Here is a 25,008-nt window from a genome sequence, read left to right as displayed (position 1 = left end):
TGTTACAAATTGCAGCACAAATATTATGATTCCGTAAGTCAAACAAGATTAATATCCCTCTTTCCCTGCAGGAAATCCTAATAAATGCTACAAGGGTTTCCAGCTTTTCAGGAAGTGAAACTGCTGGACTCTCATACTCTTTTATATTTGGCTTCAGTGGGAAACTCATTTTGCAACTCCATCAAATACCAGTTACATTCCTACAAGGAAAACAGTCCAGCTGCCAGTCAATAGACATTCGACCTTGCAGAGAAACCTGAAAGGCACTTGTACAAAACAACAAGATCTGGTTACAGTTGCACTCTCACTGCCAATTCCATTAAAGCTTATCTTTAAAATGTAATGAGCTTTTTAAAAGTGGCCAACGCCAAAACCATTTTACAGCAGCAGCCAGAGCCTTGCTGCTGCTTTCCAGCGCCTTCCCATCACTTTTTTCTATTTATATGAGAAATTACTTTGTTATCTCATAACTCCAAATACAGTTAACATGCTAAATACAAAACAATTACTTGCCTCTAGGGAGAGTGGCCCAGTTTCAGCAAGCATGAGTCATTCTGCTTTCATAAACCCACCCCATTACCCTTGACCAGCGGACATTTGGAAGGTCACAGTTCAAAGGCACTTTCGTAAATTTTATTAAGCTACAAGAACTCTGCAGGGCAGCTTCAAGCTCTTCTAGGCATCTCACTTAGTGCTGTTGTTTTTCTTCCAGCAGCTCTTGTGAAGAAGTCCAGATCTTCTTGCCTAAACGCCAGAGGACAACTTCTGGCTTTGGAAAGGCATCACTGAGTGGGTCACTCCAAAGCTCTTATGGAAGATGAATGCGTTTAGGCACACAACAGTAAAATAGAGAGTACTAACAAGTACTTTTGCTTTTTGGGACACACAACTGTGGGAGCAGCTGAAGCCTTCAGGGGATTCTCTATCAGTAGAAATTGATATTATTGATAAATTCCATTTTTGCTTTGAGACCTTGGCTTAAATAATCAGTAAGCACAATTTTTCACATACGCTTTCATTTTAATTACCATTTATTAAGAGAGCAAGATGATGAAATTTCACACTAGACTACCTTTAACCTTAACATTTTGTCATGAAAATGACCTTGTATCTTGAATGGTGCAGCTGCTTACTCCTAAATTGAAAAAAAGGCTCAATCTAAAGTTGACTAGAGTTAACAGAAACCCTTCCAATGACTTAAGCCTATGCTGCCCCTTAGAAACCAAAGAGCAATGCTCAGGCAGGGCTCTGTGCTGTTGCAAGCATTTTTTTCCCCCTAGACATAAGCCAGTAAAAGCTGCTGGCATCAGCACATGGAGTGAAAGGCATGTTCCACATCTCCTTCAAATAAATACTTCTGCACATCACAACCTGGGCAAGTTACCAAACCTAAGAGGAATCTGCTGCATGTGTGCAAATGAGCAACAAGTCACAGCGGTATGTGCACTGAAAATCCTCACAACTTGAGACAAAAAAAATTCTTTTATTTTACCTTAACCTTTGAACAACTATTTCTGTGTAATTTACTGGACAAGCTCGTGAGACACCAATGGCAGCCAATCCACTAGTGACTATAAAGTAGCAGAAACTGCAGAACAAGCCTCTCTACATTAAGACCAGCAGTAAATTCCACTTGAAAAGTTTTCTTTAGAGTCACCTACCTGGAGCACATGGTCACATCTATCATTGCTTTTCATGGCTTTCACACATCAAGCCAATGTATCTGCCAGGCACTAGGGGAAAAGAGAAGTTTTCAATTCTTCTTCCCAATATCCTCATCACTTCAAGTACTTTGGGATCCTCCCCCACAAACTCTGTGTGTCTTGCCCGGAAAACACCCAAACTGCTAGACTGTTTAAGTACAAGTGTCTTTCACACTTCTGCAACCATTGCACAACACTTTTCCCTAAGAGTAGTGTCTGCTGGAATTCAGACTTTATGCACACTGCACTACTGCAAATGACTTTCTCTTGCAGCAGTCTTTCGCTAAATTTTAAAGAGGTTCTGTCATAAAAAAATAAAATCTAAAAAAACAGGAGATACAATTTTTAGATTTTTTTTCTTCCCCAGTAGTCAGATTGAGCACTGCAGCAAATAATTTTTGTTACTTTTCTCATTTTATGGCTAGACCTAGAAACCTTCATACAGTATTGAGGGAAAGAAGGGTCTTGACCTTCCGATAATTTTGATCAAGGAACCTAATTTACAGAGGCAGTTGTTTTATCACAGAAATTAGCTACAGACACAAATGACAACATGAAGACATCTAATTCCCCATGAGGTAGGAAATGGCTAAAAGGGAGAAGTTTCTGGCTTGGGGCGGGGTGGGTGGCGGGGGGGGAATATGTTTGGGATTCCTTGTCGGATTTCTTTGTTTGTTTGTTGGACCAACTAATCTAGCTGGGGATAAGAAAAACTGAGTTGATAAAAGAAGGGCTATGAACATGAAAATCCCTGAACTGACTTCTCCCCTTCTCCCCCCCCACCTCCTCCCCCCCAAATCTTTTGGCACAATAAAACAGATTATCTCTTGCTCCCTGCTTACACACTTAGACCATCTTAGACAACAGAAACCCTTAGTAATCTGGACACTTTAAAAAATGACAGGATTTGGCAGTTTAATCCATTCTCTCGCTTGCAAATAATCACAGCTAAAATCACCTGCAGGTTTAATATCAAACCATTCAAATGAAGATTAAACAGAATTTAAGTTTCCATAATGAATTTAACACTAGGCAAAGTGACAAATCTATTAGCCCAGCCAAAGAGAAAAAGTTCAAGACATCTTGTCCAGGAGAACATAACACTGTTGTTTTTGAAATAACCAATTTCTTCCAATCTTTAGAAACACAATAAAGTCTTAACTACATGTTTTATGAGGCTGAACACAGCTAATCCATATGGACCTACTATAAAACAGATGTACCACTTTTTAAGATAGACATACAGAATTCTCTAAGGTGTGGAGCTAATCTTTTTTTATATATAAAACAGAGACATTTTCTGAAAATCTGTTTCAGTTCTGTGGTTCCACATGTTGAAAAAGGTTACATGTGCAACCGAGAGCTGCAAAGTAGAAAATGTTGATATGCAGAGAACTTTTGCATTGGCCTTATTTTCTTTGTCAGAAACATAGTCTGCTCAATTCCTGTCTTAGTTTTGTGTTTGGCAGCTGCAGAACTATAAAAAGCTTTGCTCTTTAAAACATTTTTAGAAGAATGATATTGTATTAGGGTGACAATACGGAAGTCATTTATCAAAATGTCACATTGTCTGGGGAGATAGATAGCAAGTGTCACCCCTGGGCCTCAAACAGAAGGTTAAAAAATTAAAAACATGCCCATCATCTCTACTAGAGCACACTATAAACTGAAAGTAGTCAAGTTTGCTGTTGTGCTAAGCCTTCTGTTGAAAGAGAGAGAATTTCAACAGTGTTTATTCTCTCCCAAGCACCAAGGCCTGTCTGACCTGCTCACAACAGCTCTAAAGCTAAGTCTGTCCCAAAAGAATTTACTTGGGTGAGCGCTACAGTAGGCTGTTCAAGGTTTGGTAGCAGGTCTGTATGTCAGTGAGAAAAAGACAGAAAAATAAGTAACAGAGGAAAAGAAAGAGACAAAGCAAAACCCAAGCCAACAAACAAAAAAAACCCCAACAAAATTGGACAATCTATAGAACTACATGTCATTTAATCAGAGAGAGGTACAGGCAAGGCTTCTCCTGTGCAGGGCAGCATCCAGCTTTCAGCTACTGCAGGCATGTGCATTGGCAGCTCTCCTATCAAGCTCGAGGCCCAAACTCTGCAAGGGGCTCAGTGCTAGAAATGCCAGACTGCTGCCTGTATGGGGGCACGTGGTGGCAGAGGCTCTCTTTGAAGTGAAGAATGAAGAAAACACCTAAAGTACAGGAGAGCTGTCAAAAGGTATGTTTGCACAGTATCTCCCATCAGCCAGGCAAGTGAGGTGGGGCAGGAAGGTAGATCAACATCATTTAGAGCAAGTCAGAGAAAGAAAACTATCGCAAAGCCCTGGAGGAGCCTAAATACTACAAAAACTCATAACTGTCCCACCTTCAGCAAGGGGTACCAAGAGAGAACAGTTATTCATTAAAGAACAACCTTTCCTTTCTCAGCTCTGAATGAAGGTCAGTAACAGCTGACCAGCATGTTCTTCTGGGTGTGGCTGCTGCAGAAGCTAAAGAGCAATTCAATTTACATTCTCTTAATCCAAAATCAAGTCAAATGGAATTAGCTCTAGGTCCAGTTTTGTTTAGCAAATGCCAGATCTAACACACCATAACCAAAAATTCAGGGGTCACAATCTGCCACACAGCACTACAGAGCTTCCAGCCCCATCTCTAGCAGGTACCTTACTGCATGTCCAATCCATCTGAAACCAAAACTGAGCCACAGACTATAGCTCTTCACTTCATCTTGGGGTTCAGCAGTGCTTTTCAGCACCTCCAGCTGAATCATCACTAATTCTGAGGAGCACAAATGACTCATCTCAACGCAGACCAGTGCACAGTCTCTAACATCAGTGACGTCACGTCGTGCTACTTACGTGGGGCAAAGCTTGGAGTCTGCCAAGGTCAGTGGGGTACAGACCGTTTACCCCACAGATAACATGCTCAGTCTTCCTGCCAACATCTACAGTTCTTCCAAAGTAATCAACTAGTAGTTTACCCCACATTTTACTAGATGCAAGGAATAGAAATGTGAACAAGCTGTAATATTCAGCACTAAATCCATTCTAACTGCAACAATATCAATTTTCACACTCTTCACCAATGAGTTTGTGTTACCTATGTGCAAATTTTATTCAAGTGCCAGAAAAGCTTAGTCCATCCTATGAAACCAGAGCCACATGCCTGATGTCAGGATTAAGTCTTCTCCAAAAGAAAGGGCATGATAAAAAGAAAGCAACATAAGCAGCTGCCAAACTGATGAATTTCCTCAACTTAAAGGCAATTCTAATGGTATTTTTACAACATTTTCAGAAAACAGAAAGAAGCATTTTGTTCCAAAACCAATTTATTTTTATTAAAATCTTATACTGAGTGCAAGCATAAACTCAGCACTTATAAAAGCTGTCCAACCAATGCTTCCAAGACTTCTCAATCACATTTATAAGGGTGAAAGGGAAAACAAGAACCAATATATTGCTGGGCTAGTACAGCACAGAGGCAGGGTCTGCATCTTACCCTCACAGCAACAGACATCCTATGCACTTCCAAGCTTTTCCATGGGAGGTCTACTCCCAAAGCATTAGTAGCATCCCAAAGGGGAGAGCAACAGTGTTGGCAAGAGGTTATGCAGACAGACAGGAAGGCAGATGGTCTCCTGGTTTGGCTATGACAAGGGAGAGGAACTGGAATCCAGGCTGGGGGAGCAAAGGGACTTTGGCAGGCTGCTGCTAATACCAGAAGCACCAACAGATTTAGTCTGGGCTCAGTCTGCTGACCACACCATAACAACAAGTTCTTTGGCATCAAAACATTAGGAAATGTCCTTGCCAAAAGACAGTTTGGACTCAGAAAAATATATGATTGACACTAACACCAAGCAAACAAAAATGAAAGTTCACATGTCAGGATGATGGCCAAAACAAATCTGAGCAATCATATTTCCAGAACACCATCACATTTGCCAAAATATTTGGCCAAAGCTCATCTCCTTGAAATTTGTTTCCACTGAAGTCATGGGGGATACATACACCTTGGCTTGACTAATGAAGTGCTAACATGAAAAGAGCCTCTCTGTTCTGGGCACCATTGAAGGATCATCCCAATGCACAGTGCTCTAGCTCACTCACATTTCAACTCTAGAGTATTTAGAACCTGATTTGACAAAAAGCCTTCTCTCAGCTATAGTTTCACTTGGGTCTAAAACCGCAGGGTTTGGCCATGAAAGTGTCTTATTTGATATCTCTAGAAACACAATAGTACCATGAAGTCAGTTCATGTACATGAGCATCCTGTCTCCAGCAGCAGCCACAAGCCTTAGGAAGAGTAAATAATACAGGTTAATAGGATACTCTTCCACTGCACTCTCCCATCCTTTCATCATTTTCAGTGTGGGGACTTTCTAAGCCAGGTGTTTTTTTAGTGCAGTTAGTAATTCCCAGTGTATTTCTTTTCCCTAAATTGACTTGTTCAGTCTAAAATTTGTCCCCTGAAACTTGCTCAAATACTTATGGGCTCCTGAAAAAATATGAGGGGAACTTCTAAACTCTGTCCACCTCATACTCTTCCTTTGCAAAACACGAACAGATGGCAAGTTAACAAATGCTGGAAGGCACACACTTAAGGCCCTGTGCATCACCCAGTAGTTACGTGTCTATCCAGACCTAAAGCTAGCCAAGTGAAAACTCCAGCTGCAAGAAGAACTCCAGTTGTAAATCCACAACCTTGTGGATTTAGAGAGATTCACTACTTTGAAAACAGAATCCTGCCTCGATTTGATCTTGCCACCTGCCATTTCAGACACACTGCTCTTGTGCTGATTACTAATTTTCTTTAGATCCAATCATTTTACAAATCCACCTAATTTTAGCTCTGCTTCACCACAGCTGCCAATTGCAGCCATGTGCAAGATCATACAGTTTGTTTCTCAGCAGCAGTGGCAAATTACTGACACTATTCAAAGAACCCTCAGTTAGCTCAATTTCAATCCCTGCAAAGCTGAAGGACAAACAACCTTTCTGCATTTTAATCAATGTATACAGCAGTACATTCCAAAAATGCTGCAGAAACCTACAGCAATTCTTTAAGGTTTCATTCTTACTGATCCAGACTAGTAATTTTGTTTTGTTGGTTGGTTTTTTGGTTTTGGTTTTTTTGGTTTTTTTTTTGGTAATTCATTACGATATTCCATGAAAAACAATGGAGAGCATGCATGCACATCAGAAGAGTAGAGAGTATTATCCAGATGTACTCAGAGACCACAAAGTCAGATCCCTGCGCTGCACTTGCAGGAAAGTTTAATGGATTATCTCAACCCTTCAAATAGGGCAATATCCTGCCACTCTGAAAACAAACTGTGACCTGCAGTGCTGCATCTGCTTACGATGGCAGATCTCCAAGCAGGCATGATTTATCTCAAAAGAGGGCTTCCAGAAAAATGCAAGAAGTGTCATCAACCTTCCAGTCAGATGTCATCTACAAAGTTACAGTCAATTTTGGACATGACAAGATTTTTGAGTCCCTGAAGGAGTGTGGTCAAAATGGGAATTGTCCAGCTCAGCCTGTTTGTTAAAATACAGAAAAGGCATATGACGGAGTCCCTGGAAAAACTGGGAATCATGAGAGGCACATCTGAGATGAGCAGAACGGCATAAATCTTAAGAACTGACAGCGGTGTTAGAGGGAACACAACATGGCCTTGACCACACCAAACACAAGGCAGCTTTGATAAGTAAGGTAGTGGGTAAGGGAAGTCCCATCTTTCCTCCCAGGGTCTGAGCATCGAATTAGCTTTTCACAAGGCTGAGGCCCCAGAGTAGAACAGACTCATTTCTCAGCAAGTCCAGTTTTCATTGGATCACCACAGAACACTGTTACCTGTGCTCTGTGGTTATCTGACATTCCTAACACTTCTAGGTTTTCTAATTTTGCAGCGTTCAAAGTCTGGAAAAGAACTACTTCATAAAGCACTTCATAAAAATGTGACAAGTTTTTCACCCTCCTATTATTTCTGAGACTCTTCAGTCAACTAAAAACAACTGCTATTGCCTTTTAAAACTGCAAGTACCTGTTAGAAGAATGCTGATGTTTCCCAAGTCCCACCCTTGGATTAAACATGGGCTGTCACACTTCACAACACAAGGAAGAACAGTATCTGAATTGTGCAGTAGTAACAAATGTAGTACATAGTAAGCAAAGACCAAAGGAAAGAAACAACTGCAAATTTAATAAATCAGTAACTAGTTTTTGGATTTATTTTTCTTCTTCTTCTCAGGCAGCTTTGGAAACCAGGGGAACTTCTCAGAGGACAGCCTGCTTTTATTTCTACTAATATTTAGGACATTACAGGGGACCTGTCAGCAGCAGATTTTGAGTCTACTTCTTCTTCAACCTATTAAGCAAGCAAAGCCTTGGATAGATAACCTCAGACTGTAAATCTGTCTGCAATTCTGCTGAAGGGACAGTGTTCTTCATTGAATAAATACCACACACTTCACAGCTTTAGACTGACAGCCTTAACTTCATCCAAAAGCTATAAAACAGCCAGGGTATTGACTAAAGCAGCAAAACACTTGTTGCCTGAAGTCTCACTTCTGAAAATATTTTTCAGAGGTTCTTGGAGAGATGTAAGGAATATTCCCTGCAGAGCTGCTTTCAATCAGTTGAAAATTTAGATTAAAGTGAAATCTGCTGCGGAAAAACATCAATGACCCCCTGCCCGCATTTAGTTACCAAAGGGGTAAACAGCAATTGCTATGTGAGGAGAGTACAACAGCTGAAAACCTACCAAATTTAGGGATCTCTGATTTGGACTTACCCCACTGCAGCACAGCAGACCAAAGGGCTATCAATCCCCTGCTGACAACACACGAACTGCCTGAAACACACCATTTCAGCTGAACACAGGTAAGTCTTCAGAGGCTACGACGAACTGTTAAGAGCCACAGAGGAACTGGAGTCTCTTTAGAAAAGTCTGGAAGGAGGTGTTGAGTGTTTAGTAATGACTGGTTACCTAGGTGCATACACAGGCAACCCATATCTCTTACCACAGATGTTAGCCATCTCTGTCTTCACTTGGATGCTCTGCAGATGATTATATCAGTGACTGTAAGGTCTGCACTGACTGAGGAACATAACAAACCGCAAACACCCAGGCTGGAGACCAGCTGGGAGACTTCCCATGGCCAATTAAACATGGCACACTATAGTACATTTTTCCTCTAACAGAAACCGTTTTCGACCCTTCTCTCCACATGGACAAAAATTCCATTTAGATGTCAAGAAAAATAGTTTATTTCACTGTGAGGTGGGAAAACACTTTAGAAAAACCTCAGTTCTGAAAATTATGAAAGAGGACTTTCAAAATCTGCTTCTGCGTCAGCCAGACCTATTTAAAATAGGTGATAGATTCAACTGTTTGTGTTTTATTATTGCACTACACTGAGGAAAGGTCAAAGTATTAATTTTTCAGTTCAAATCAATATATGCAAGAAAACTAGAAACATTAGCTATGTCACTCTTTGTAACTATCATGAAGCACCCATCAAAACCTCTTAATGCTGAAAAAATTGCTGTTATTTATGACACAGCTGGCAGTCCCTCTTCTCTTCAGCCTTACAGACAGGCACTGTATAATGATTCAAACCGGACTGCCTACAAAGTTGTTGCATATTCAGTAATATCCAGTGTCATCGCATGCCTCGGTCCTTTGGGATTCATCCCTGTGGATGCTGAAATGGTACCAAAAGATGCAGCCCAATGTACAGCACCCTACACAAAGTAAAAGTGGTCATCCAAAGGGTCTCCAGTCTGGAAGACAACATAGGAGGCTCATGTACTGGATAACTGCATATGAAGCATATGACAAAGAGTCACAGCCCAATCAATCAATTTCAATACCATGTTTAATATCTGCTCATTTTTGATAATTAATGCACTTGTAGTTATTTCTAGTAACATTAACACAAGAAAGTAGAACCCAGCATTCTTGAGTCTGACATATTTGATCCCAAAATTGGCACCCAGATTATTTTTTTCCCTTCAAAGGAGGGAAAGGGATAGAAAAGCAGTGTAGAGTTAAGTTATGGGGTCTCACTTTACATGCTTTGTAGACTTTGGAGGAAGTTTTCAGCAAAATCATTAATTTTTATTTTTATTATTATAACCGTGTTGTTAATGTTTCCACAGTATTGAGAACAAACACATCTTCAGTCCAGCGAGAAGCTGCCTTGGTAGTGGAGCACGCACTGCTATGCATATGCTCTGAAAGGAAGACTTAAGAGCAACCACACATGCTTGTTTTAACATGAAGGTGTAAATGGTCCGTTTCACTGCAACATGTGCCAAACAATACATATATATATATATATATATATATAACCCACGTTATTTATATATAAAAATAACCCAGGTTTTGGCATTGGATTTTGAGGAGAAGCCGTGTTTTCTCCATACCAGTTTTTTGTGCTTTCAAGCAAACAGCTTCAGTTCCCAGGCAAAGGCACTTCTGCCCTGCCCAGACTCTCTCAGTGTCACTGCGGCAGCAGGACAGCGGTCAGAGGGGAGGCAGGTGCCCGACTCCACAGGAGGCTGCGGAACCGCGCCAGCAGCTGAACACCCATCACACATCCCGTGCTCTGTTCAGGTAAACCTACGGCCGCGCCCCCTCCCCGGCATTTCAGCCCTTTGGGAGCGGAGCCGCTCCCTGGGGACGGTCACGGGTGACACTGCCACGGCGCCCGCAAACCGGGACACCTGCGATCCAGGCCCTTCCCCACGCCCGCTGCCCTCCCCGTGGCCAGGGCCGCGCAAGACCCTGGAACACCCCCGCCAAAGGTACCCACCTTGTTGAGGTGAGGGTTCCTGGTGATGTCGTAGCCTCGCTTCTTGACGGCCAGGGCGCGGCCGGGGCCGGCCGGGGTGCTGCTCCCTGCCTGGCAGCTGCGGACCCGGGTGACGGCGAGCAGGAGCGGCCCCCGGCCGGCCCCCACCATCCGCAGCAGGCGGCGGACGCAGACCCCGCCGCACACCGGCACCATCGTCCCGCTGGTCCTGCGAGAGGGAGCCCGGCGGGGCTGGGCGGGCCCGGCCCGGCCCAGGCGTGCCCTGCCCAGGTGAGCCCGGCGCGGTGCACCCGCCGAAGCGAAAGGAAACCCAGGAAGCAGATCCCGCCGCAACCCCGCCGCGGCCGCCCCTCCGTTACCTGTTAAGGATCAGCCGGCGGCGCAGGGGAGGGGGAACCGGCCCGGGCCCGCCCCCGCCGGGGACAGCGGCCCGCCCGCCCCGGGACCCGGCGGCCGTGCGGCGGGAGCGGGGCTGCCCGGCCGCGGCATCGCGGTCCTCGCCCCCCCTGTATCCGCACTGTCGCCATGAGCCGCGATAAAGGGCTCTCTTCGGGGGAGAAGAGCCCCGGCCCCGCGGCGGGTGGGCGCTGCAGCGCCTGGGGACCCTGGACAAGGACACGGGACCCCAGCGGGACACGGGGCAGGGCAGGGGAGCAGAGCTGCTCGGAGGAGTTAGTGCTTAAGGAGCATCTTCGAAGAACTTTTCAGTCCAGGAGTATGGATAGCTGTAGTTTGTTAGGCATTTCAAGCCACATATAATCCATGAATTCTCTATGTGAAATTTATATACAATGTATATTATACATATAATGTACATACTAATGTATGTAGTTATATAATATATATAAACTATATTTCTTTATATTGTAATTATGTATTTACTGAAGAAGGCAGGTCCCCGCATCTTTTTTTTTTTTCTTCTCAATAAATGAGCTCTTTTATCCTTTAAAATGGTGAAAACATCACCACTACTATCACCACTACCACTTCTATAAAAAAAACAGTGCCCTGATCACTGCCACAAAAGAGCAGAAGGTTCACGTTCAATTTCATCTTCAAAAGATCACTGCTCCTGTACCTGCACCCCCATCATGAAGGTCAGGTCTGTTTTGCTAGAGGGATGCTCTCCAGCTTCTCCTTTCATTAGTGTTGCTGTCTGCAGGTGTATTTTTTAATATGCTTTAATATATTTGTAGATAAATGATACAATCCATGCAGAAAAAAATAGATTGCAGAGCAAAAGATGATGACTAGATGGAAATGATTGTTTTTCCTTGCCTTGCCTCTAAGCACTCAATAGAATAGGATACACTGTTGCAGTTCAATTCCACAACCTTCTGATTTCTCCCTAAAGAGTACATGGCTTCATGCATTGTTTTCGGTGTGCTCAGGATATTTACACTTCTGCTGTAAGCAATTACTATATTCAAACCTCATACTTGAGGACTGTGACAACTTAATAACTACTAAAACGAGAGGGGGGAAAAACTCCTGTAAGTGAGGTAGTTTGTCTGGTCTTTGGGTCTTTCCCTGAAAAATTGGTTATAAATGGAGACACACTCCTGGGGAGACCCAGACAGTAGAGAAAAGGAATATGTTCATCACTGAGGCCAGATTATGATCAGGGTGATTGTTAGTGCATAGAAGACACAAGAAGAAGTATACCACTATTCTTTCTCTTTTTTTTTGTGTAGCTATAAACTGGAAAAATCTTGAGATTTTGATTTCCTGAGGAACAGTTTGCATAAAAGCCACGTCAATATCATGCCAGCTTGTCAAAGCTTTCCTCATCCCACCAGCCAGTTGGAGCACCAGCCACCATGTTGGTACTCTGAGGTCTTCATGGCCTCCTCTGGACTTGCTCCAACAGGTCCACATCCTTCTTATGTTGGGGGCCTAGAACTGGATGCAGCGCTCTGGGTGGGGTCTCATGAGAGTGGAGTAAAGGGGGAGAATCACCTCCCCTGACTGCTGGTCACACTGCTTCTGATGCAGCCCAGGAATGCAGGCAGGGGAGTGGAGAAATCATTTGCCTCGGGCTACACAGCAGGTCAAATGGCAAAGGTGGGGATTCCTACACAGCCCTTCTGCAATCGATTGGCAAAAAGTGCAAGATGAGGAGTAAAGGGAGTGCTTTATCTGTAGTGTCTCATTTCTAGATGGGCTGCAGAAATGGCTGCAAATATGATCTCCCATTATTGACTGCTGAGGTTATAGGACAGAGTTATTTTTAACAAGTGCACAGGATTTGAAGCATTTTTAGCTCATGCACACACTGCCGCAGGAAGATATGTTCACGTATATATGCTATTGTTACTGTGTGGACTCTTTCACATACTTCATTTCCTTAATTTTAAAATTCTACCTGATGTGCTTCTCAGAGCAGGGATGTATTATATATTTTGAAGTGTAAAAATAAATTTTTCTCTGCAGCCACAAATTGTCTCCCTACTTTTGCGCAGCCACTGAATAGTGCCTTGCAGGGGCCATCTCATCTTTTACCTCCTATTGGCTGACAGTAGCCATCAAACCGACTTTTTCATCTCTGTGAGAAATAAATTACAAATGCTGGGCCTCTAAAATTTACCTGGCACTGCAAAATAAAGCTTGAATCTGATTTAGATTCATTATCTCCAAGCTGCAGAGTGCTTGCTGTCAGATGCACATGAATGTACTTTGTCCAATGTGCAAACCTCTCTTGAATGCAAATTGGATAAAAGAGATAGTCGAATCCTTGATTAAAAAACTAGAAAGAACATTACAGAAGAAGCCATAAAAGCAATGAAATGAACACTTATATTCATCATTGAGGTCTTAGGATTTTATTTAAGCTATCTTTCAGCAGCAGGAAGGAAACAATGCTTTGTGGAGTGGGATTCCATATACACTTGGGGATTTGAGAGTTGCTACAAAAAGCAATTGAAATTACAAAGCCTGCTAGAAGACCCAATTTATACCTCCAGTAATTTAAGAAACCTCTTTGTGCCATGGCCTTGCATTTAACAGTTTGGCATCTAAGAGAATGCCAATGAAATACTCTTTAAACTTACCAGAGAATGAATCTCTGACATATAAAGTAGAATTGTATAGTGTCTATTCTTCTACGGCATTATCTTTCCTCTCACGAAATGAATTGAGCTGCAGTTATAAACTTTCATTGTAGTGATTTTCAAATCAGATACCTTGAGAATTCCTGGCATTGTGCAGCCATGTATCCCCTGGTTTATTAGATTTTGCACAGACTATATACTATTCAGACTGTTAATTTAAATTCATTGTGACATGAGAAGCCTAACACAACAGGAGTTGTGAGTTTGAGTTGGGACCACTCTGTACAAAAATAGTGGCTAGAAAAACTATAGGTTTTTCTAGAGCCAACTGGATCACAGATAGAATCACGGAGTCATGTAGATTCGAAAAGACCTAAAATCATTGAGTCCAGTTTTATCCTAACACTGCCAAGTCCACCACTAAACCATGTCCCTACATACTACATCTATATGACTTTCAAATACCTACAGGGATGGTGAGTGAACCACTTCCCTGGGCAGCCTGTTCCAGTGCTTGATCACCTTTCAGTAGAGAAACTTTTCGTAGTTTCTAATCTGAACCTCCCCTGGTGCAACTTGAGGCCGTTTCCTCTGGTCGTGTCACTTGTTACTTGGTAGAAGAGACTGACCCCTACATCACTACACCCTCCTTTCAGGGAGGTGTAGAGAGTGAGAAGGTCCCCCCTGAGCCTCCTTTCCTTCAGGCTAAACACTCCCAGCTCCCTCAGCTGCTCCTCATCAGACCTGTGCTCCAGCCCCTTCCCCAGCTCCGTTGCCCTTCTCTGGACACGCTCCAGCCCCTCAATGTCCTTCTGGTAGTGAGGGGCCCAAAAGTGAACACAGGATTCGAGGTGTGGCCTCACCAGTGCCCAGTACAGGGGGACAGTCACTGCCCTGGTCCTGCTGGGATTTGAAGACACCCCAGGGATCATTGTGCCGACCTTCCCCAAGTGCAAGCAATTATATACTTGATGTTTAATCCACAAGGATTCACAAAAGTCTGTTTAGGATGCAGCAGCCCCAGAACCCTTCTGTTCACCTCTAACAAACACAAGACCCAAGGTTACAGATAGAATGCCACAGACGATTGCATGCTTCCATAAAATAGCAGATCCCTGCAATGAGAGATCAATCCTCTCTGGTCTTAAAAATCCTTATTCCTGCAGCCTGTCCCATGTAGTGAAGTTCAAAGGGGTTTTTTGTTAAAAATAAGTAGAGTTAATGCCACTATGCTAACTCCATATTTTTTCATACACATTACAGACGGAGGGACATGCAGAGGATTCTTGTTCATGGTCACAGACAGTGATGGAGCTGGGAACAGCATCCATACATCCTGGCTGTCATTCCCTTGCTTACTCTGTCTTCTATCACTAGGCTGCCTTTGTCACAATTTACTTCCTTGTCGTATGCTCTCATGTTGTTATTCTTCAGCCGTGAGAGACTGTTCTACACTGCCATCCAGACAAAAAACATCTGCAGTTATGCAATTAAGGCCTTAATCAGACTTCTGGACCTCTTTCCTGGCTTTAGCTAATTTTAAGGGATAACGATGATGGTTTATACTTACACCTCTTAAAATGAGATAAACACACTTCAGTCAATAAATTCTCCCTTCCTCTCTAATTCAAATGCTGTCTTGTTGTTGTTGTTTTACTCCCATCTTACTACATATGTCCTAAGCACTGCAGTAGCTCTGTAGTGCACAAGCATGATCCTCAGTGTCCAAAGTCTTGAAGAGAAATGGACAGAACAGCAACAATAATGCACTCATTAAACATCTCAATAGTGATATACAAGCATTTAATGTTGATTTATTTTAAAAATAATTTTTTCATAGGCATGGGCTTCAAGCTTCCTCCCATAGACGGTAGCATAGATTTTACAGCTGGCTTCAATAGGACTTAAATACTGCTATAGTCCAGCTATAAATTTTAGACATATTTTAAATTTAAAAATAGTTCCATATACAGTGCAAGAGTACATTTTTTCATCTAGCATAATACTATTTTGAATAATATCGTACATATCTAAACAGAAGGTTCTGAAGTCAAAAAAAGGGGTGAATAATCCTTTTCTTTAAGTCAGTTTGAGTCAGTTTGTTGTTTGAAGGAGCACAACTGATCTTCCAACTGGTAATGTGGCACAAGTCTGACCTGCACCATTATTTTTGCTAGAAAACTTTGAGCAATTGAAAGATTGAATTAACAGAATGGATTCACTAAAATGATGCCGAGTGAGACTTTGCAGCTTACCCAAAAAAAAAAAAAATTACACTATCCCGCAGTGGTAGGGAGGAGAGGAGAGATCCAGCAGGCAGGAATTGTGCAGCAAGATTGATTTATTTAATTATTTTACAAACTCTTTTATAGACTTTTTTCTTCGTGGTCTAACTGGTCAAAGGATCAGCGCACCCCATGGGGTGATTGGCTAAAATCCTAAAACATCCATTGTCAAAATATTTTTCTACTGTACTATAAACAAGGCTTTGCAAGGTCGCAGGTGTTCATAGTTTATAGAACTCTGCTGATATCTTCCGTGAGAGAGAGAAAAATATCTCACGGGACTGGAAAGAAGCAAGAGAAATTCTTGCTAGCAGCAATATTGTAGCCACAAAAAAAGTGTCCCAATAATATCTTGTGATATAAAAGGAGTCAAGGAGGTGATCAAAGACTCAGACACATGAACAGGAGCTGTTATACAAGTTACTGAGAGGTAAAATTACTGTGTCAGTGGGTCTGCCTATGTGCATCCTCACTCACTGCTGCTGTGAAGGCACTTCAGGGTGGGTTAGCTACAAGTGAAAGGGCACTACAGTGATCTGTGTTACCTTCAGCCTGACTGAGGCAAACACACAGACAGTTAAGGTGTTTCTGAATAGCTGACATTTGTCATGGTATGGGAACATGAACATGTAAAGCTGATATGCAGCAAGTTTAACAATTCATGGCCACCAAATTTTTAACAGTCCTCTCTGGCTTTAAAGTAATAAAATACTTATCTTCATACCACAGTTTGGTCAGAAAAGCTTTAAATAACAGTTTGCTACCAAAAAAAGTGAGCATAACGTTTCTGAACAATCTTTTAAAATTGTGCAGAGTTGCAATTAGTATTTGATCAATTCAGTAGTTTTATACTAATACAAAGGAAATATTTTTTTATGATGAGGCTGGTAAAACACAGGAACAGATTGCTGAGAGAAGTGGTGGATGCCCCATCCCTGTAAACATTCAAGGTCTGTTTGGACGTGGCTCTGAGCAGCCTGATCTAGTTGAAGATGTCCCTGATCACTGCAGGGGTGTTGCTACTAGATGGCTTTTAAAGATTCCTTCCTATTCAAACTGTTCTATCATTTTATAATTCATTTCAGGTCATGTTCTGACATTCCTAAGTCTTCTAGGGCAGTACGAGTCTGTATAATGAAAGGACAAAACAGTGTGAGAAGTTCTTTATCAGAGAGGATAGTTTTACATCATAAGTGTATTAATTGGCGTCTTTGACAATGGGATTTTAAAATGTTTTAATTGTATGTGTGAAAAGGCTAGGTTTAAAAATAGCTATTTTTGAACATTGCAAAATGAGGAAATAATAGCAGGGTGTGCATAAGTGAATATACTGAAAATTACTTCATAGCCAGGTAAACCTGGATATCATAAAAAAAAATATTGTGACGAAACCAGCATGCCTACATACAAAGCATTTCTTCACACATCTTCTACAACCAGACAGTTGTCATCCCTTCATTTTTTTAACCTCATTCCTAGAAGACAAGGCTTACTAATGTTAGGTGGAGCCCTCTCCAAGCGCTATATTTATATAATGTTTTTTATACTCATCCCTATCCCAAAGGATATCTTCTTCAGCGGGCAAATCTTCAATAAGAACTGTAGTAAGCATAAAGACTGGAAGAATTCATCTGTTGAAGATTTCTCAGGCTCTTAGAGAAACTGGGGCTGGTGTGGTACAAGATCCTCTTAGAAATCTGCTTTAACTTGACTGGCCTCTGTATAATTGTATTAGCTCTGCCATTAACAATCAGGTGCTATCAAGTGAAACTGCAACCATGGCCTGCTGGTGAAATCATCTCATTAGTGCTGTACCCGAAAGCGTGCCTCCTTTAAACTCTTTGGGAGAAGGAAGACACCAGCACAAAATTTCTGAGCGATAACCAGTTCACAGAAGGCAGCAGCCTCTCACTGACCTTTGCTGTGCATCCAGTTACGCATGACAGAGCTCTTCAGAGCTCTATTGATGAAATACAGGACTGATAAGCAAAGTAAACAGCTGAAAGTGAGAATAAGCTTGAAAGGTCAGCTGCAGAGCAGGTACAGATGTACTCAGCTGCTGGCATGCTCTCCTACCTAGAGCAGAGCTCTCAGTCTTGCTGCCATTTAAAAAAAATGTGTGTAAAGTCAGTTTTGCAGAGTCCTATGCAATTATAAAATAATATTTTTTTAAAAAGTGACAGGCTTCTAAATCACATGACATAAACCCATGTTATTTACATAAGAAAAGCAGAAATGTTTGCTGGTTTTCTCATTAAGTGCTTTTTCTTGGCAATACAAAGGTTTTCAAAATTTGTGTCTGTTCATCAAGTCTTCAATTAATTCTCTAACCTCCAAAACAATCTTCCAAAAAAGCCTTCGGGTCTGATTTTTAGGAGACTTTGAGTCTCTTATGCATCTTAAAATAAATCAGGGTTAACATTTTTGAAGTCAATGGGCCTATATTTTTCACTGATATAAATCAACATAGCTTTTTTTGACATTTCTCTTATTTCAACATTAGCAGAAGCTTAGCGGCCTTTTATCCCTGAACTTATCTCTTCATTCCAAACAAACAGCATTTCTCCCACGTCCTTGTAGTTGCAGAGACAAAAAAACCCAGAAAGTAGGAAATGAACAATTTAAAAGGCCATTTAATTAAAGTACAGAAAAACTTGCACTGCTGAAAGTCAACTAATCTAGATGGTTCACTGAGAAAAATCTCTCAGATACTCTGCTGAGAAGATATGACAGTTTGGGTAATACACTTTATTTCATGGAACCTGCATGCATGAGACAGCTGTAGAAAGGAATTTTAATCAGTGTATTCATTTTCTAATTAAAGCTGCTGCCCATCATTAAAAATAGTGGCCCTCCAAGATCCAGCTGAAGCCCAGCTTTGCACTGAAGCTGCTGGGAGCTGGGCAGACATGTGCTTCTGCTGACTGCTCTGAGAAATCAATTTCTGGCAAAGGAGGGGGACAGCAGCTGGCTCTGCTAATGTTGTAAACTTCTGCAGCACAAGTTGCCAGCCCTATGTGTCAGAGAGGCGTGTTGTTTTGGATTTGTTTTGTTTTTGTTTTTTGGTTTTTTTTTTTTTGAAGTGGAGGGAGAAGACAGCAATTATAACATTGAACCAGGCAGAAATGCATTTGGGTTGGGTTTTCTTTTGCAAATAGACATTCTTTAGGTCACAGTGGAGAATTTTGACATTGCAAAGGGGATGAACGAATTAGTAGGCAAAGTAAGAGTCTCTACTTGTAGCTGTAATGTGCAAATTCTGCCAGCACATCTGTACAGGCTACTGGATCCATGCAGAAGTCTAGGAGGCTTCAAAAAGCTTTTTAATGCATGGAAAATGCCACACGTGAAAGTCAATGCTTTATGAATTGCCATATAATACAAGGGGAAAACATAGATCATTGTAATGGCGAGCATAATTTATGCCATAATGAATCCTAAATGAAGAACTAATTTGTGTTACTTCTAAATTAAGAGGTAAGGATATAGCAAGCCACAGGCCCATCCCTAGGGAGCTCAGACTAACTCCACTAACCCTATTGGCATGTGCAACACTGATGAATAAGCTCATTCTCTAGGGCTGAGTGGAGACAATCCATCACTGACACAGAGAAATCTTCAAGCAGCAAAGACTGCAATGAGCCATTTATAAGTGAGGAGACACTTACCAGGAATCACAAAAGGCAATTTGATAGCAAAATAACTTCATGTCCAAAATTCCTATCAAGATCAATGTAAAACTCTACGTCTGTTTCCCAATGTCACTACAGACAGCAATGAAAGAACAGGAGGGGAGAAAGGTAGAGACATTCCAAGTTCAAAGTGCACACACAAATTATAGATAATCTCTAAAATCTGAAGACCTGCTAAAATCCAAGCATTTCCACAGGACGTATCATGCACCTAGCAGCAGTATGTGGGTGGACAGTATGCAGTAGTGGATATTTCACTGAAATGGAGCTGTGAATGTCAACATGGACAACTCCTAAGAACCCTCTCTTTTGTCACTACGGCAGACTATGTAAGAGTTCAGTGCAGTGAGCAGCTGAGGGTTAGTGGGACAGATCCTCAAAACTGAACCACCAGAATAATAAAGAGGAAATTGATACCATCTTTTTATCACAAGACAAACTATCACTTGCACAAGTGTCAAATTGCCAATGTAGTGTAATAAAAAATTTTATGACACAACAACATGAATGAAGGACCTTTGAAGCCCAAAATTGCATAAAATGCTCCTAAGACATTAGATGTTGCTTAACTGCTGAAAACAGGAGAGATAGTCTAAGACAGGTGAGCAGAGTCTAATCTTGAGCAAACAGAGAAAGATATCACCAGAGGCCACTTTCTCCCATCCTAAGATAAGCATCTAAGGGGCTGTGAATCACCGGCTGGGAAGTGCCTGACTCCTCTCATCCTAAAGAATGGAGGTGTATCTTCAAGCTGCTGTCTAATATTTAAACAGGCAAAACAAATTAGGATTGACCCTTAGAGACCACCAGTGATGAGCCCAGTTTATGTGCCTTGTTCACTACAGTTTATAAACTGAATTGCAGCAACAATTATTTTCCTCTCCCTGAAGCTGGCTGCCTCCCTTACTGTGTATTCACATCAGTATTCTCTGGGAAAAGCTAAGCTTTTCCTGCGGCAAGAGAAGGGTGTCTACCATCAGCTAACTCCTGATTAGGTGCTGTATATGTAACAGTGACATCTTGATAACTGAAGGATTAAATCTGAAAAAGAAGCTCTACGTGTGTGCAGGAAGGAGGGTGGAAGAGAAGACGAAATACAGAAGCAAAATTCCTTTGGAGTACTAAATGTGCTGGAGCCTCTGGTATGAGAGTCTGTGTACCAACAGCCATAACTAAAGTGCAGACATACCCTTGCAGCCTGCCAGGCTTCTCCCCCGTTCCAGCACAGGCAGATACAAGAGATCTCCCCCTTCCCACTCACATTCTCTAAAACCTGGATGCTTATTGACACTTGGCTGTATTTCAGAGCCTGTGTGAGTCACTGAGCAAGGGTTTATTACTCACTGCTGAGCAATGGCTCAGGAATTAGGAGCTCCGGGGTTCATGTGTCGGTGGTCACTGTGTATGTGATGTTAAATAGAGCAGGTTTGCCTGGGAACCCTCCGAGTCATCCCTGGGAACCCTCCAAATCATCCCTCTTTTCCTTTTATTTATTTATTTATTTATTTAGTCAGTATTCAACAGGGTTCAGGGACAGGGTGTTCCTGCATTCTGGGTTATTTTGTTACCCGAGGGTGAGCAAGAAGACAAACTGTGCAAGAAAATGGATATTATTCATTGTGGGAAAGTCAGCGTATACGGGGGGAAAAAAAAGTGTTCCACATTCTCTCCACATGATGAATTTAAGATTCATGTGGAGATAAACCAAAAATACCCATGAAACAGCTTTGGTTTTTGCATTTCATTTCCACAGGAGATTCCCGGAGTTGTTTGTTTGAAATAAACAACATAAAAGGAGACCCTCTGCCCACTCTCTGATGTGAAGCAATTAATGGCTGGATCAGCATTTCCACTCTTAATTCTGCTTTTCATATGGTTTGTTTTAAAAATTTGCTCCAGTCATGAACTTACCATGTAATAATACTTTGCATTTAGAAAAGTCTTTCATCTGAACAGCACAAAGTGCTTTGAAAATGTTAGTCAATTAAGATTCACAATAGCATGAGAAATACAGGCTTTTTTTTCCCAAGAGAAACTGAGGCATTCAGGGTGAGACACCCTGGTGACTTTTTGCATGGTGATATGACAGAGTATCAGAAACCCAGATATTTGTACATTAATTCTGATTATCACTTGAACCCATCACTGTTTTGATGTTCTACTTAAAACCAGCCTTTTTTATTTTCATACTGAGAAGAAATTTTAAACATTCATTAAATTTTTTCTCCATGGCTAGATGCAGGTTTAGGATATAAGATAATAATAAATAATAGAGTGTAAAAAATATCTTGTATGTATAATCCTCATGAATGATTGTAAGACTTTGTTGATGAAACAAGGAAGTCACCTGCTGTTGATCTGCAGTTGTCTTATGGGTGTCAAGCATCAACTATTAACAGCACACGACGTGCACTGCAGCAGAGCCTGCAACTGATAATGCAGATGGGAAGAGGAACTGTAAATCACACTTATCTGGGGCAGAATTGGCCCTTGGTCTCATGATCATTGAGAGTCTGGATGGGGTTAAGTCTAGGTAATTTAGGCAACTAATTTACACTCTAAATTTCCAAAACTGACTGTAACAGTTCTTGTCATTACAGGCTGGGTGCCCATTTCCAAAGGCACTGAAAATTTCCAATGGCATTTCCCTCTTTCCATTGACCATACAGACCATGGGGGTTCTGAGGTTCTGACTTTTAAAAGCTTACTTCTTATCTGGATACAATTCAGGGTACCACTCGATTGCTTCCATTAGGCAGATTGGATGCACGTCTCCGTATGATGTTCTGCTAAAATTGCAGTGGGATCTACAATGCCCAAGTGTCTCCCGCTGATTTCAGCACTCGCTGCAGCATTTAGGACTTGCTTAAGGATGTCTCACCCCAGTTTTTGGAGCTGATCTTCTCCATGAGAACTTGTAAGTTCACAATACAATACAGCCAAATTATATGTGAAAATCTTATTCTTACAGCACAAGAAGCAACTCTAAAAGTCTTTTATCTTTTTTTTTTTCTTGCTCATTTTGCTTAGGTAGAACAGCTGCTAAGATGTTTTGCAGTGTGGCAAAGAAGATTGCCCAACCATACCCTGCAGGATGTGGCACCCAGCCCAAGCCTGTGGGTGCTCTGTGTAATATGGGAATGACCTATAAAGAACCAAGTCAGAAATTACCCTTGTCCTTTACAACCTTGTTTCCTAACTTATGGAAGATTGCAGAAAGTGGTTGTATCATGCACTCAGGAGGAAGGGAGGGAAGAAAAGAAATTTTATAGGAGCCCACAGGATTACACAGCTCTGTTGAATGCTGAAACAAGTAGTTTCAAGTCAAGTAGTTACAAAAGAGTGAAGTATATGAAGGAGGCATAAAATCAATGAAAGGGAGATGAGATGCCTCTCCTGACCATCTGCCCAGCTGCAAGCTGGAAAAGCTTGGCATAAAAAGTAGTGGCAGGTGTCGGAAAAGCTGGCCGACAAACTGGAGGAACTGGAGCTGGAACTGGGCTATTGAGGACCTAATAATCTCCTGAGTCACAGAATTCACAAAATTAATGTGGACAGTGGTGCTCTGATATCCTACTTGGTTTCTGACATTCAGTTTGACCTCGATATCCTATTTTGGAACAAGACAATGCCATTACCTTAGCTGAGAAACAAGAGTCCAGGAAAGAAAACTCTAGTAGGCTCCATTTGAGGTACTGCAGAGAGAAGCATGCAGGGAGGAGGTAAGTCCTCATGAGTCCTGTTAACTCTATTTCTCTTTCTGAACGTGTTTTTCCCACCAATTACAACAATTGCTCAAATTTCAGTAGTCAAGGACCACTATATCTCCTTCTCTCACACTCCAATCTGCAATGCAGAGATTAATTACCCATGTTTTACACTTAATGGCATAACTAAGAACAAAAATTATCAGTATATCAGTAAGTTTCCCTCCAAACAAATAAATTTAAACTTTGTTTTAACCATGAAATGCCAGGTTGGCAGGGACCTCAAGGATCGTCTGGTCCAGCCCGTTCAAATCCCATTGAGACTGTAATACCAAAGTCTGCTTATAAACTGGTTCCCTGACCTTTATCAGGAGAAAATGGATTTCAGCTTTAATTCTGGAGAGGCAAGAGTAAGGTACTTGTGTGATTGCTAATAAGCTATGCAGCACACGATGTGCTGGGAGGACTGCAGAGTCATGCATTATCCTAATGACTCTTAAAAGGGAGTGACAGTCCTGCTCCACAGTATATTGATCACCAGAGCAGCTGCCAAACAAAACAGCAGTGACACATCAAATATACATTGAACTTGGCTCTATTTCTCACAGTATCTTGTTCCAGGGCTTGTAACTGAACAACTCAAGGCACAAAATGTCTCTGTTTGCATTAACTGTGTGTTCCTTCAGGGGAGCGCTCTGTAACTATGATGTCAAAATGTTTCCCATCTTCTGACATGTAGTTCTTGTTCCAGTCTCCTGTGATTCCCATTTTTCAGAAGAGGACCTGCACCCTAACTGAACAGGGTTTTTTTAGGATCACATGGGAAGTGTGTGTCAAAGCAGAGGAGTTTCACCTGTCCATCATAGTGCCCTAAGAGCAAAGCCATCTTTCAATAGGTTCTCAGGTATAACCCTTTTTCTGCCAAACTGTTACAATGCTGAGTGCCATAGGTCTTCTGATTGCAAGTGCAGTAGATAGAAATAATCCTTGTGGCACTGAAGAAGTTGGGGAAGGTGCATGCAGTAACAAGAGGTGACTCTAAACTGATGGATAGCACCAAGCATGGTGGCAGCAAAGGGACTGATGTAGGGATTGTCCTACATCCTACAGAAGGTACAGATGCAGATGGGGCTTAGAGTTTCATTTGTGTGGAAGCTGGTTATGTTGCAGCTGGGGCTTAGAGTTTCATTTGTGTGGAAGCTGGTTATGTTGCAGCTTTTCTTAATTTTTCTTTTTTGATTAATCTAGGGCCATTGTTGGTGGTATAAAATCCACTTAACAGTTTGCTTAGGGCATGGCCCACTGTGATCAAGGGCAGCATATTCAGTCCTTGTCATTAAACAGTGCTGCCTTTAATCCCCCGAGGTGAATGACGTTACATATCTTTACAATGTGACAAATGAATATAACAATGTTCAAATAGGGGTTATGAGAGAGAGTTTTTAACAGGCATGCCTGCTAACATATAAAGCTGTTCTGAGGAAGGTCAGAATAATTCACGATACGTATTTTGGCTCAGTTTGAGGATCATCAGCAAAACCTGCATACAGAAAATAGCAGGCAAGATTAATAAAAAATCTAATAGTTTATTATGATTTGGTTTAATAGACCTTTCAGCTGCTCTTTTCTCATGACAATAAATATTGGCCTTTATCTGCCCATGAACCTTTGTTTACCTCGCCATGAACCACACCTCAGAAAAGACACCACAAGAAAGCTTTAGAGGAACTTTATAAAGGGCACATAGTGAT

At 41.7% G+C, this 25,008-nt stretch overlaps 1 protein-coding gene and 1 long non-coding RNA gene across 4 annotated transcripts in view; one reads left to right on the top strand and one right to left on the bottom strand.

The window, feature by feature from the left end:
* Positions 1-10,862, bottom strand: part of ME3 (malic enzyme 3) — a 119,245-nt gene extending 108,383 nt beyond the window's left edge. Inside the window, exon 1 of one of the 3 annotated variants that reach the window (XM_042024044.1) lies at positions 10,524-10,862. In XM_042024044.1, the coding sequence (XP_041879978.1) occupies positions 10,524-10,718 (195 nt within the window). In that variant the 5' untranslated portion in view covers positions 10,719-10,862. Of the gene's footprint in view, positions 1-1,661; positions 1,729-10,523 lie in introns of those variants that run through there. The other 2 variants (XM_042024041.1, XM_042024043.1) reach the window with 2 other exon arrangements.
* LOC121662663 overlaps positions 10,105-25,008 on the top strand; it is a 28,288-nt gene continuing 13,384 nt past the window's right edge. Inside the window, exon 1 of the long non-coding RNA XR_006015367.1 lies at positions 10,105-10,324. This is a non-coding gene — a long non-coding RNA (uncharacterized LOC121662663). The remainder of the gene's footprint in view (positions 10,325-25,008) is intronic.

The sequence above is a fragment of the Corvus kubaryi genome, unplaced genomic scaffold, assembly GCF_017639235.1.
Source record: "Corvus kubaryi isolate FWS band 111438036 unplaced genomic scaffold, C.kubaryi_AGA036_p1.0 37260, whole genome shotgun sequence".
NCBI lineage: Eukaryota > Metazoa > Chordata > Aves > Passeriformes > Corvidae > Corvus > Corvus kubaryi.
The sequence above is the reverse complement of the archived record's forward strand: the minus strand, read 5'-3'. Positions and strand labels throughout refer to the sequence as shown.